Source organism: Hypanus sabinus, chromosome 4, assembly GCF_030144855.1.
Source record: "Hypanus sabinus isolate sHypSab1 chromosome 4, sHypSab1.hap1, whole genome shotgun sequence".
Classification (NCBI taxonomy): Eukaryota; Metazoa; Chordata; class Chondrichthyes; order Myliobatiformes; family Dasyatidae; genus Hypanus; species Hypanus sabinus.
Window position 1 is genome coordinate 16,382,929 of NC_082709.1, and position 15,100 is coordinate 16,398,028.

The 15,100-nt window shown below is 40.5% G+C and overlaps 1 protein-coding gene across 1 annotated transcript in view; it reads left to right on the plus strand.

Annotated features, from left to right (window-relative positions):
- Positions 1-15,100, plus strand: part of ly75 (lymphocyte antigen 75) — a 157,754-nt gene that overhangs the window by 122,682 nt on the left and 19,972 nt on the right. The window contains exons 26-31 of the mRNA XM_059966465.1: positions 628-796; positions 1,444-1,611; positions 1,865-1,981; positions 7,593-7,790; positions 9,273-9,496; positions 14,755-14,929. Coding sequence (XP_059822448.1) covers positions 628-796; positions 1,444-1,611; positions 1,865-1,981; positions 7,593-7,790; positions 9,273-9,496; positions 14,755-14,929 — 1,051 coding nt within the window. The remainder of the gene's footprint in view (positions 1-627; positions 797-1,443; positions 1,612-1,864; positions 1,982-7,592; positions 7,791-9,272; positions 9,497-14,754; positions 14,930-15,100) is intronic.

Here is a 15,100-nt window from a genome sequence, read left to right on the forward strand (position 1 = left end):
TCTTTTTTATTTGAAAATATCTTGGTATACACTACTGTTCCATGGTTCAGTACAATTAAAATTGTCTGTCTACTACATAATAACTCCTTTGGTCAATTTGGCTGTTAGTGGACTACTTGGCATTTCTTGGAAATATTGTAACAAGCTTGCAAAGTTGGTGAATCTTCATGAGTTTAATGACTGCCATGAAATGCTCACTTTTCAGATCTCGAAGTAAAAAGCTATTGTTCCATTTTTCCCACCTCGTATTCTGTTGTTTACAGATACCTCGATGAAGATCTAAGATTCTTCAGTTCATTCTCTACTGTTTAGTGAATCATACTCTAATTATTGATTAACATTTCCAGAATTGGGGAAGGCTGTTGTTAAATGTGCATTTTGTGTAGTGCCTATACCAATTTCTATTTAGATAGATGACATTGATGCATGTATAAATCCAAGAAACTGTCCTTTTAGTGTGTTCGATTTTGTAGAATGTGATGATTGATTGATTTAATATTATTATTTTTTTTTGTCTTCTATATTATGTATTGCATTGAATTGCCTCTACTAGGTTAACAAATTTCACATCACATGCCAGTGATAGTAAACCTGATTCTGATTATTATGTTTTATTTTCAATTCCAGGATGGATTATACTTTCGCTGGTCTGATGGAAGACACTTGACATATAGTCATTGGAGTATGGACCATTCAGAAGCCACTGATAACTGTGTATACATGGATGTTGATGGGTACTGGAAAACTTTGAGTTGTAATTCAGTATTAAAAGGGGCTATTTGCCATCTTCAACAAAGTAAGTATGCCAGTTTTTTTGAAGGAAGTGTAACAAATATTTTCCAAGGGGAGATGGGTGCCATCCTTCAAATTAGTTATAATACTCCAAATGGAGTCTAATTTGGTGGTAGCGCTGTTCAAACAAAAGTGAGGGAGTTCAAATGGAGTTGCAATATTTCTGATATTTATCTCTGACCTATCACCAAGATTTATCTGAACATTTATTTCTTCTGCAAATTGGCTGTCATGTGCCCCTAAATTACACAAGAAACCACACTTAATTAATATTGAATATGTGTAAGGTATCTTGGGCTATTCTGAGAACATGAAGAAAACTTGATAAATATAAGTTCCTATTTGTTTCTTGGGATCGATCACCAAACAACTTTCAGTGTCAGAGACATAGAACATAGGAGAGGTGGCAGGCTATAACATAGGATGTGATATGCAAATATTCTAAGTTAGAGCATCAAAATATTGTAATGAGACAAAAGGCCAGGGTTGGTTTTAAAGGTGTGGCCTCAGGGATCTTTGGGACATAGTTTCTAAAATCTCCAAAGTGGGACATTAATTGTGTAAATGGGATATTTTATCTCCACTTTCATAATCTGCTAAGGGTAAAACTAGTACTTTGCATGTTTTAAAATAAATATTTTAACGTGACAGATGAACAAGAACAAGAACCAACTAAGACTGAAACTGTGAGGTGCCCTCATAAGATTCAAGGAGCAATATGGATTCCATTCAGAAATAATTGTTACGCTTTTCTAAGTCATCCTGAAAAGACTGGTGTTTTCCAGGAGAGCACTGTCCACTCTAAGTGCAAGGATTTAGGTAAGAGCTATTGTGAATGGCGCCTGTTATTCTAACAGGTATATGTTTGAAGAAATTGATTGCCGCTTTACATCAGGTGTGCTAAAAATCTATTTATAGTTTGAATAATTATTCTGATGTTTATACTGAAGAATGGAGTAACCAGTTGCTTATCTGATCCCTGTTGTCACATTTTTAAATCTTTCGTCCTTTCTAATTGAGGCATTTTGACTTAGTGAAAAGTAGAACTTACTCAAAGATCTTTGTCAAACAGATCCACAAGCCACAACATTGACTATTAGGAGTGAAGAAGAAAATAATTTTATCAGTGAGCAACTTAAAGTTCACAGATACCTATACAAATTGGTGTGGCTGAATATTATAAATAATGGTAAGTAATGCATGATATCTTTCTCCTGTTATTTGTTGTAATAATTTATTTCTGGTGTTTCAGTTGATTATAGATCAATGATTGTAGATCTTTGAGCAGTGATCTTCGTTGTCTGCACGGCTGGGTGTTTTGGCAAATAATGCGCAGATTTTTCATACATTGCTCAGCCAATAAAATTGGGACTCATTATGGGAACTTGCAGTAGTGTATTATCTGATCCATCACAGTTAGACCCTGCATGTTGCATGGTCCAAGGATGCAAAACAAAAACATTTGGCAAACACTAATTCCAGCCATTTAAAAAAAAACATATCCCATCAGGCTCAAACTTCAGAATTCAGAATCAGGTTTATTGGGGCGGCACAATAGCGTAGTGGTTTGTGCAATGCTCTACAGCACTGGCAATCACCTATCAGGGTTTGATTGCCACCACTGTCTGTGAAGAGTTTGTACGTTCTCCCCTGTGACCACATGGATTTCATCTGTGTCCTCCAGTTCCCTCTACATTCCAAAGATGTACAGGTTAGGGTTGGTAAGTTGTGGACATGAAATGTTGGTGTCAGAAGTATGGTGACGCCTGTGGAATGCTCCCAGCACATCTTTGTACTGTGCCGGTTGATGACACAAAATGTGCATTTCACTGCATGTTTCGATGTACATCAGAATCAAGTTTACTATCACTGGCATATGTCATGGAATTTGTTGTTGTACAGCATCAGTGCAATGCAATACATAACAATAAAAACTGTGTAAGAAATAGTAAAACTCTGTAGTAAGAAATATATATTAAAAAGTTAAATAAGTAATAGACAGTAGGTGCAGTAGGCCATTTGGCCCTTCTAGCTAGCACCGCCATTCACTGTGATCATGGCTGATCATACACAATCAGTATCCCGTTCCTGCCCTCTCCCCATATCCCTTGACCCCACTATCTCTAAGAGCTCCATCTAACTCTCTCTTGAATGCGTCCAGAGACTTGGCCTCCACTGCCTTCTGGGGCAGAGCATTCCACGTATCCACCACTCTCTGGGTGAAAAAGTTTTTCCGCATCTCTGTTCTAAATGGCTTACCCCTTATTCTTAAACTGTGGCCTCTAGTTCTGGACTCACCCATCAGTGGGAACATGCTTCCTGCCTCCAGCATGTCCAATCCCTTAACAATCTTATGTGTTTCAATCAGATCCCCTCTCATCCTTCTAAATTCCAGTGTATACAAGCCCAGTCGCTCTAATCTTTCAACATATGATAGTCCCGCCATTCTGGGAATTAACCTTGTGAACCTATGCTGCACTCCCTCAATAGCAAGAATGTCCTTCCTTGAATTTGGACACCAAAACTGCACACAATACTCTTGGTGGGGTCTCACCAGGGCCCTGTACAGCTGCAGAAGGACCTCTTTACTCCTATACTCAATTCCTCGTGTTATAAAGGCCAGCATGCCATTAGCTTTCTTCACTGTCTGCTGTACCTGCATGCTTGCTTTCATTGACTGATGTACAAGAACACCTAGATGTCATTGAACTTCCCCTTTTCCTAACTTGACTCCATTTAGATAGTAATCTGCCTTCCTGTTCTTGCCACCAAAGTGGATAACCTCGCATTTATCCACATTAAACTGCATCTGCCATACGTTTGCCCACTCACCCAACCTGTCCAAGTCACCCTGCATTCTCATAACATCCTCCTGACATCTTACACTGCCACCCAGCTTTGTGTCATCAGCAAATTTGCTAATGTTACTTTTCACCCCTTCATCTAAACCATTAGCTAATGTTACTTTTAATCCCTTCATCTAAATCAGTAAGTAGAGCAAAGTAACAAAGTTGGGCAAAAAATGTAGTGTTCATGAGTTCAATGTCTCTTCAGAAATCTGATGACAGAGGAGAAGAAACCTTTCCTAAATCATTGAGTGTATGCCTTCAGACTCCTGTATCTCACCCCCTGATAGTAGCAATGAAAAGAGGGCCTGTCCTGGGTGATGAGGGTCCTTAAAGATGGATGCTGCCTTTTTGCAGATCGCTCTTTGACGATGTCCTATTGGTGTACATGATGGAGCTGACTGAGTTTACAACTCTCTGCAGCATATTTCAATCCTGTGCAGTAGCCCCCACCGCCTGCCCCATATGGTGATACAGCCAGTTAGAATGCTCCACAGTACATCTGCAGAAATCTGCAAGTGTATTTGGTGACATACTTGAAACTGCTTATGTTTTGTACTGCTGATCCTTCAATCAGAACTGTGGCATCTTCTCCTGATTTCCCCTTCTTGAAGTCCACAGTTATTTTCTCAGTCTTGCTGATGTTGAGTGTGTGGTTGCTACTGTAAAACCACTCAACCAGCCTATCTATTTATCACTCCTGTAAAGCCGCCGCCTCCGGAGCACCTTGCTAAAATTGTGCAAAGGATAAATAGTGAGATAGTCAGTATTTTTTCCAAGTGGAAATGTCAATTACTAGATGGCATAGCTTTCAGGTGAGATGGGGAGAAGTTGAAGGAAATGTACAAACCATGTCTGGGTTTACACAGAGTACAAGGAGATTTACACAGAGTGATCAGTGCCTGTGACGTGCTGTCAGAGTAAATAGAACAAAGATGAGAAAGTCTGCAGATGCTGGAAATCCAAGCAACACACAAAATGTTGGAAGAACTCAGCAGATCAGGCAGCATCTATTGAAAAGAGTTAATAGTCGAAGTTTCAGGTTTACTCTTTTCCACAGATGCTGCCTGGCCTATTAAGTTCCTCCAGCACTTGTTTGTAGCCTGTCAGGGGAAGTGGTGGAAGCAAATATGATAGCAGCATTTTAAGACACTTTAGACAAACCCATGAGCAGGGAGGGAATGGGATGATGTCAGGACATGTACTGATGGATGGGATCAGTTAAATTGCATCTTGGTTGGTACAGAAATTGTGTATAAAAAAACATAGGAATTACTGTACTGTCCTATGTTCTTATCTGACATCATCATCATGTGCCATGCCATGTGACGTGACCATGATGGTCCTTGGCAAATTTTTCTACATAAGTAGTTTGCCATTGCCTTCTTCTGGGCAGTGTCTTTACAAGACAGGTGACCCCAATTATTATCAACACTCTTCAGAAGTTGTTTGCCTGGCGTCAGTGGTTTCATAACCAGGTCTTGTGATGTGCACCAGCTGCTCATCCGCTGTCTGTTCTCATGGCTTCACGTGACCCTAAGCAGGTGGTTCACTTTGCCCAAGGGTGATTTGCAGGCTAGCGGAGAGAAGGAACACCTTACACCTCCTTTGGTACAGATGTACAGTACCTCCTCCCCGCCAACCAATCTTATCGTTTGAGTCTCTTCCACATGGGTACATCCCAACAACTACATAGTCATGTGCCCACTCATTCTTCCAAAGGTCAAAGAATATGAGCTATAGAGCAGCAAGCCTTACACCAATGTTGAACAAACTATTGGAGAAGATTCTCAGAGACAGGATTTATGAGTATTTGAAGAAGCTTAGTCTGATTTGCCAGAAGGTAGAGGGTGGTAATAGATGGAGTATATTCTGCCTGGTTTGGCAGGGATCTGTTCTGGGACCCTTGCTGTTTGTGATTTTTATAATTGGCTTGGATGAGATAGATGAGATACGTTTGCAGATGGCACGAAGGTTGGTGGTGTTGTGGATAGTGTAGAAGTTGTCATAGCCTACAGAAGGTCATTAATAGGATGCAGAACTGGGCTGAGAAATGGCAGGTGGAGTTCAATCAGGGAAAGTGTGAAGTGATACACTTTGAAAGTTGGAACTTGAAGGCAGAGTACAGAGTCAAAGGCAGGATTCATATTATGGAAGATCAAAGGGATCTTGGGGTCCATGTCCATACATCTCTCAAAGTTGTCACGCAAGTTGATAGGGTGGTTAAGAAAGCCTATGGTTCAATAGTTCAATAGTTCCATTTAATATCGTAGTATGTATACAATATGCAACACAAAATTCTTGTTCTTCACAAACATCCACGAAAACAAAAGAGTGCTCCAAAGAGTGAGTGACGGTAACAACGTTAGAAACCCAAAGCCCTCCCTGCTCCCTCCCTCGCTTACTTCAGCAAAAAAAAGCATCAGTACCCTCCACCTACCAAGCAAGCAATAGCAAAGCCCCCAAGAAAGACCACGATCTGCAATACAATAAAAACTAATTGTTTGCCCCGACAGTTCGACATGCCACAGACTCTCTCTCTCCCCAGTAAAGGGACAAAGAGATGTCATCCTTTCACAGTGACTCTGCCACGTCGCTTTTCTCCCCCCAAGTTCTCCAACTCAAGAATTGGCAACACTCTCCCTCCAATGAGAGAAAGAGAAAGCAGGTGATTGGCCAGATACAGAGCCCCCGACAGCTGAACTGATGTTCCGTTTCCTCTCATGGCGCCTCAGTCAGTGAAACCGGCATAAAATCGGTTACGTCCACAAGGCCACAAACTCTTAGAACCCCGAAGGTGCACTCATCCTTGGAATATCAAAAAATGGCCAGTAGATGAGCTCTGGAAGTTGATCCCACAGCCCCAAAGAACCAAAAACTGAGAGTAACTCGGCCAGGGTCTTCGACAGAGCCCCATCCAGCTCAAAAAGCAAAAAGAGAGTCATTAAATGTAGAAATTAAGCTGTTTCCACAGATGTACTTGAAGGAGTCACTGTCAAGCATCATCATAGCGCTTCATTAGAGCAGCGTTAACCTTCATTACTTTGGGGATTGAGTACAAGAGCCATGAGGTAATGTTGTAGCTCCATATAACTTTGGTTAGAACACGTGAAATATTGTGTTCAATTTTAGTCACCTCATTATAGAAAAGATGTGGAAACTTTAGAGAGGGCACAAAGGAGATGAAGCAGGGTGCTGCCTGGATAGAACAGCATGTCTTATGAGGATAGTTTGAGTGAGCTAGAGCTTTTAGTTTTGTAACAAAAGAAAAGGAGAAATGACTTGATAAAGTTTTACAAGATGATAACAGGAAACAACAGTGACTTATTTTCCAGAATGGAAATGGCTAATACCAGGGCATTCTTTAAGGTGATTGGAAAAGAGTATAAGAGGACATCGGAGGTAGTTTTTTTTTAAAACACAGAATATGGTGGGTGCATGGAACGTGCTGCCAGGCTGGTGGTAGAGGCAGGTACATTAGAAAAGTTCTTAAAAGCTCTTAGATGCATGAATGAAGGAAAAACAGAGAGCTATGTGAGAGGGAACGGTAAGATTGACCTTCGAGTAGGTCACAGCATCATGGGCAAAATGGTCTGTACTGTTCTGTGCTTTTCTATGTTCGAGGTTAAGTTCTCCCTTTGTTTATACCATTAAACTTTCTTCCGTTTCATTTTGGTAAACATTTTCAGTAATCATTTGTTGTGCAATTAACTGGTAAGTGACAGATTAATTGAAACTCAGCATTTGTAACTCTGATATAGGTGTTGATAGGAAAAGTTCTCCTATAATAATATACAGCAGTCGGATTTTCTTACATTGAAAGCCTTTCAAAGTTTCAGACTCTTCAAAGACAATCTGATTTGTTTTCTTATTGAGTTAATATATTATAATTTTGTCTAATAAGCTATGCTTTTATTCTAGAAACCACATTAACTGTGTTTGTTTTGGTTTTAGGAAAGCATATGATGTGGTATGATGGTTCCTACGTGTATTTTTCCAAGTGGCAATCTAGAAGGCCCGGCTTTGTTAACACACATGAACATTTCCTTGTGGCTGTCCTAGATGTATTTGGATTTTGGCATTTGACTAGCCATCCTTACTACCAGACAAGATTGTCACTTCAGTGTGCCTTTGTCTGTAAAATTGAAAATGGTAAGACTACCAATCTCTGTCAGTTAACAGTGCTTAGAATCTGTTGCTGAATCTGAATATTCAGTGACCTTGTTGTGAGCATCCAAATGTCATTTTGTTGAAATGGTGCTGAAAACAATCTTATTTATTTGAATATCTGTAGATATTGATGCTATACCAGTGAAGAGTGCACTGATTTACAAATCCATGAATTTTATCAAACTAAGTACTTTAATGTGCAGTCTTAAAAATACAGATACAGAAAGAGTTTAACTTGTAAGCTCACCAGTGCTACTTTGGAGGAGAGTCAGAATTTGAAACTTCAACAGAATACATCAGTTTTAAAGCTGCTTCAATAATTGCCATTTCTTTAACTTCCATTTCAAAGTTGAACAGGTCTGGTTGCCTCAGTTCAAAAGTGAACATGCAAATGTTTTTGTGTTAGTACAACTTTTGTTTTTTTTTAATACAGTTAATTATTTACTTAATAGATTTACTTAATAGATTTTAAATGTCTGGGTGTCAAAGACCATATTTAAAACAATTTAAAAACAATGGCATCTTTGAGAAAATGAAAGCCTCCAACACGGATTTGCCTCCCATCATTGGTTATCACCCTGCAAGAGCCCTGACGTAGGGTTTAGAGCTTGCGTAGCTCAATGACCTGGAGAGCTATGTTGGCTGGAGTCAGGGCTTTATGTTTTGGCTCTTGATAAGGTCACTCATGCCAAACAGGTCAAAGGGTAGGGGCCAGATGAAGAGTGGTCCATAGTACTCCAGGGTTTGGGGTTCAGCTCGGGGCTAACAAACCTCACTGGTCAAAAAAAAATTGTTACTGAAACAGCAATGAAAAATCCTTGTGTAACTGTGTGCAAAGGTTAATGGCCAAGGACAGACAGAGATAGAAGACCCTCATTACTGCTCTAAACACCAGCAGTGTAATGGGCAGAAACTAGCTATTGGCTATCATGGGAGTTTCACAGATGACCAAGCATCCCAGACCAGGGTTCAGGGAACCAGTGAGATAGATTTTACACTTCCAGTTTGGATAATCATTGTTATTGGGATCATCCAGATAGCAAATCTGTGTGGAGAATGCCTCTCAGACAAACAGGGCCTTAAGATACATCATTTGAATACCTACAGAAATGATTGAATTAAATTCCTCCTGTAAAATGGAGGCACAAGAAGCTGCAAATGCTGGAAGCTGAAGCAACAGACAAAATGCTGGATGAACTCAGCCCTACAAACATTTGCCTGACCCATTGAGTTCTTCTGGCAATTTGTTCCTACCTCCTTTAAAATGGCCATTCATACTAAGCTCTGCCCTCCCTTCATCTGCGCAACATTTGACAAATTGTGAATAAATTTTTCAGTATATTCTTCTGTGCATGTACTACATTTTCAACGTACAATTAATTCCACATTACACTTCTCTAAATATTTAGTTCCATTGAACTTAATTAAAATTGTTCTAAATTAGCATCTTTTTTTCTTCTTAAGACCCTGATCCAAGTCATTTTGAACATCCTCCTGAAAAAGTGCAGTATGGAAACCACACTTATATGTTAATTCGGAAGAAGACAACTTGGTATAATGCACTGCAACAATGCAAAAAGTCCCGATATCAACTTGTCAGTGTCTATGATGAATCTCAGCATGTTTTCCTGAAGAATTTGGTGAAGTCAGATGGTTTTCCTCTCTGGATTGGTCTGTTCAGCCAAGATGTAAGTTTTCAAAAACAAAAGAGCATGTTACCCATCTTAACTATATAGCCCTAATAGATATCAACCAAACATCAGCTTAGACATTATATCTAATCCATGCAAGTATTTAAAAGTTTTTGAGAGAACTTAGCTTTATATTATAATATGCCTTTGCAATTACTCAAGTGAGGACAGAAAGTTTACCTGTTCATTCAGGATCAGGCATATATCAAAATTTGTTCTCTTTATGGCAACAGTACAATGCAATACATAATAATAGAAAAAATGTGAATTGCAGTAAGTGTATGTATGCACCTCTGTGGGAGAAAGAATAACACCAGTGCACAATGGCTGAAAGACCTACAAGCAAGCCTCTGTAGTCTCCCAGAGGAAGAACCCGTCACCATCACAGTAGTAGATACCCAGCAATGGGTGGTAAGTATGGAGAACTGGATATCACCAGGGCCTGACATGCAGGTTAAGTTGGTGGTAAAGAAGGCAAATGCAATGTTAGCATTCATTTCAAGAGATCTAGAATACAAGAGCAGGGATGTAATGCTGAGGTTTTATAAGGCACCACTGATGCCTCACCTTGACTATTGGGAACAATTTTCGACTCCTTATCTAAGAAAAGATATACTGGCATTGGAGAGGATCCAGAGGAGGTTCACAGCAATGATTCAGGGAATGAAAGGGTTATCATTTGAGAAACATTTGATGGCTCTGGGCTTGTATTTGCTGGAATTTAGAAGTTCGGGATTTCATTGAAACCTTTCGAATGTTGAAAGACCTAGACAGAGTAGATGTACAAAGGATGTTTCCACTGGTGGGGAAGTCTAGGACAAAAGGGCCCAGCCTCAAGATAGAGGAGCATTCATTTAAAACAGAGGTGCGGAGTAATTTCTTTAGCCAGAGGGTGGTAAATTTGCGGAATTTGTTACCACAGGCAGCTGTGGAGGCCAGGTCATTGGTTGTATTTAAGGCAGAGATCGATAGGTTCTTGATGCCATGGCATCAAAGGTTACGGAGGGAAGGCCGGGTAGTGAGGTTGAGGAGGGGGAAAATAAATGATCAGCTATGATTAAGCGGTGGAGCAGACCGGATGGGCCAAATGGCCTAATTCTCCTATGTCTTATGATCCACACCCATTGGCTGAAGAAACTAACAGCATTACTTACACGGCTGGCAGCTCAAGTGAACCAGCTGCCTGAAGCAGGCTCCCACCCTGACTGGCTAACTCAGGGAAGGCCAGTACTTAGAATGAAGGATCCTCACGAAGGAGCAAACACCATCAAACTACTGGCCTGTAAACTGCCTGTCAACAACATGGAGGCTATCAGGCATCATAGCCACGAAGCTGATGGAACATATTTGTAAATTCCTGAGCCCTGCTCAGTGGGTGATTGGTAATGGAACCAGAGGGTCCAGGCACCGACTACTGGTAGACAAAGCAGTCATGCAAGACTCCAAGACCAGACAACCCAACCGAAGCACAGGCTGGATCAACTACCAGAAAGCATACAACTCATGGATCCTGGAATGCCTGTCCATATACAAGGCCAAAAAGACACCGAGGACCTTCTTCGAGAGCTCAGTGAGCCGCTGGAGGACAGTGTGAGAAGTTAACTCAGAGTCAGTAGCACAAGTGAGCAACAGATGTGGAATATACCAGGGTGATGCACTCTCCCCACTGCTGTTCTGCATGGGCTTGAACCCCCTCAGCCAGCTCATCTCAGAGAGTGGACATGGGCACAGGTTGGAGAGTGGAGTGACCATTGGCCACATCCTGTACATGGATGACATTTTCCAGAAATGAAGGAGACATTGACTCACTAATCCACCTGACAAGGGTGTACAGCAGAGACATTGGAATGTCATTTGGACTAGAAAAGTGCAGCAAGACAGTGGTGAAAAGGGGCAAACTCATCTTGACCATTGGAGTCAAGTTAACTGAAGGCCACATACCAGATGTACAGGACAGCTACAAATACCTGGGGATCCTGCAGGTGCTTGGAAGCCACGATGAGGACACAAGGAAAGCTGCAACATCCAAAGAGTGAGCCGGGTCCTAAAAAGCCAGATGAATGGGTAGAGTGAGATCAGAGCCATCAACACATTCACCCTACCAGTCATCAGGTACCCAGCCACAATATTGTGCTGGCCAAGGAGTGAACTGTAAGCCACTGACATCAAGACTTGGAAACCAAGAACAATACTCGGAGGTTCCATCCAAAGTCCAACGTCAAATGGCTCTACACCCACTGGAATAAAGGAGGACAGAGGGTTGGAAGTGTCACAGCCACAGTCCTGGAAGAAATGCGAAACATTCATGAGTATGCCAGGAAGATGGCCCCTAACAACAACCTGCTAGGAGAATACCTCAGACGGCAGGCGGGGGATATGGAATTTGAAGTGGATGAAAAACTCGAGGACTAGAGATCATGCCAGGACAAGCTACTGCAGGGGCTGTGCCATCTCCGGATATCAGAGGTGACTGACATAAAAAAAGTCCTACCAATGGCTGGAAATGGCGGGGCTGAGGAACAGCACAGAGGCACTGATCATAGCCACACAGGAACTGGCACTGAGCACAAGAGCAATGGAAGCAGGGGTCTCTCACACCAGACAAGACCCAAGATATAGACTATGCAGGGAATCTGCTGAAACCACCCAGCACATAGCAGCAGGGTGCAAGATGCAGACAGGGACAGCGCACACTGAATGACACAACAAAGTTGCAGGAATTATGTACAGGAACATCTGCACTGAGTATGGATCGGACACTTGCAGGTCCAAATGGGAAACACCCAGGAAGGTAGTGGAAATAATTAGAGCTAAGATCCTGTGGGACTTCCAAAATCAGACTGATAAGGAGGTACAAGCCAAACCACCAGACATACTATAACCATGTAACCATATAACAATTACAGCACGGAAACAGGCCATCTTGGCTCTTCTAGTCCGTGCCGAATGCTTACTCTCACCTAGTCACACCTACCTGCACTCAGCCCATAACCCTCCATTCCTTTCCTGTCCATATACCTATCCTTTTTTTTAAATGACAAAATTGAACCTGTCTCTACCACTTCTACCAGAAGCTCATTCCACACAGCTACCACTCTCTGAGTAAAGAAGTTCCCCCTCATGTTACCCCTAAACTATTGCCCCTTAATACTGTAATACTGGTCAAGGAACAGAAGAAAGCAATTGTAGCAATACAGCACAATACATAAAATTACTATTATATTTTGTAGCTTCAAAACATTAAACTAGTTCAAAGGAAGACACCAAGGTCCGGGAATGCGGGTCTAACTTCATGTTTACTTTAAGCAAGGTGCACACACATCACGTGGATATTCACATATTTGTACATATAATCCACAATGATTTATTTAAGGTAAATGAACAAGAATGATTAATCAACTACTTTTATATATATATATATACACACACACACACACACACACACACACACACACACACACACACACACACACACACACACACACACACACACACACACACACACACACACACACACACACACACACACATACACACACACACACACACTGAGATACTACTGAAATATTAAATGCACAACCATAACTACAGTATAGTTCGACCACTATGAATCTTTCAATCAGTAGTCTAGTCCCTCTGCTAGTTCAGAAATAATTTTCACTAGCCTAATTTCAAATTTCCCATGTCCCCCCACCCCCCCCCCCCCACCATCACCACTTTTTGTTGGTGCCATTAGCAGAACCAGCTAATGGATAGAAGTGTGGTGGCATGGTTTTTAAAAGAGGCAAGTTGTTCCTCTGTGTTGTTATACATTTATTTTTATAAATTGTGTTTCTTATCTAGCCCCAGTCATGTCTTCATTGAATAAAGAAAATGCTTCTTGTGGTGTAAAGCTTCTTGTGGTGTTAACCTTATGTTAACTGTACAAGATAAGGTGAAAGTTCTGAAAAAACTCGACAGTGTCTTTGAAAAGCATTTGCAATTTGAATAACATTGGCTTTTCCACAGTTAATGAAACAAAAAGAAAAGTTGCTCTATTTCTTTGCTGACAGCGAATCAAAAAGCCCAGATGTGCATAAGGAAAACAATGAAAGATGGAAGATGTTCACAACTAGATAACATTCTCAAAGTGGTTTATCAGTGAAGGTATAGAACTGTCAGGAGAGATGGTGAAGGAACAAGTGAAATTATTTACTGAAGAACTAGGATTATGATTGTGATTACAGTGAAGAGAGGCTTCAGCGTTTCGAGCAGCAACCTGGCATAACATTTTGTGCAGTGTGTGGTGAAAATCAGACAGCTGACAAGGGAACAGCTGCTGAGTTAGTTTCTTTTGAAAATGGAAGTCTTGAGCAGAACTACGGTGCAGATTAATTTGCCTTATATTGGCCTATGAACCTAACCACCTGTGATTCAACAAAATCACTAATCTGGCACTACACAGGTCCCAGTCATTCTGGATTTGTGGTGGTCAACCTGTACTGTGCAAAAATATTAGGCACCCTAGCTATATATATGTGCCTAAGACTTTTGCACAGTTGAATATAATGCCCTCATTAACCTTTGTGGGCAATTTTAGTAAGTATACACATGGATTCCTTTGCTGCCCTATTCTGGAATTTTGTTCTTTTAATCCATTCTTACTAGAAGATAAATGTAAGAAATCCAAACTGGGAAAGAAATGCATCAAGGTGCAATCACCCGCTTGGTAGTATCTCAAAACCTACTCTCTGTGCTTGAGTAAGTCAGATCGGCCTGTCGAACATGTACAGCGATTCAGACAGAGTCAAAGACAGGCATTACCTTATCACATTTGATAAGGAAGATTGAAGTTTTAAGTTGCAAATATCAGAGATTTTAAAAAATGAAGAGATCAAAACATACATCTTGACGACTGCTCAATATTTGGGTAAAAGCTTTGAAGAGAAACAAAAAATGTAAATTTTCTGATTTACTACGAGTAGCAATATGGTCAGATCTGTATGAGAAAAATGCTATTTTCATTTAAAAGTAGAAAAAACTATATCAACCAAGCTGTGGTAGTTAACGATGAGTCATGTTATATAAACAGCCTTTTAATAAGCACAGTAAAGTCCTGGGAAAAATTAATTGCTAATGATTGATGTAAGAAATTAATATCTTCCACTGTTGAAGATGTGGATTTAGTTCAATGTCACTGCTGAGAATGCACTCTTATTAATAATTATTTCATTGCAATTGTTCATTTAATATTAATTTTCCTTTATTTGCACTAGGGAGGATCAACATTTGAATGGTCAGATGGAAGCAATGCAGATTACAGACCTTGGGAGTACTCTCATCTTAATTCAAAGGGCAATTGTGTGTACATGGACACAAAGGGCTTCTGGAACCGCACTAGCTGTAGCGCAGAAGCAGATGGGGCTATATGTTATGTTTCACAGAATGAAGGTATGATTCTAATTTAGACAACATAATATGCTCTTTCCTGTTATTAAGATAGTGCAAGTAAACTGATGTCACATCAAAAACTTTGGAACTTTATTTTAAGATTGTAACAAAGTATTACTTGTAAGATACAGATGTCAAACACAGAAGAAAAGTTCAAAGATTCTCTAAGCC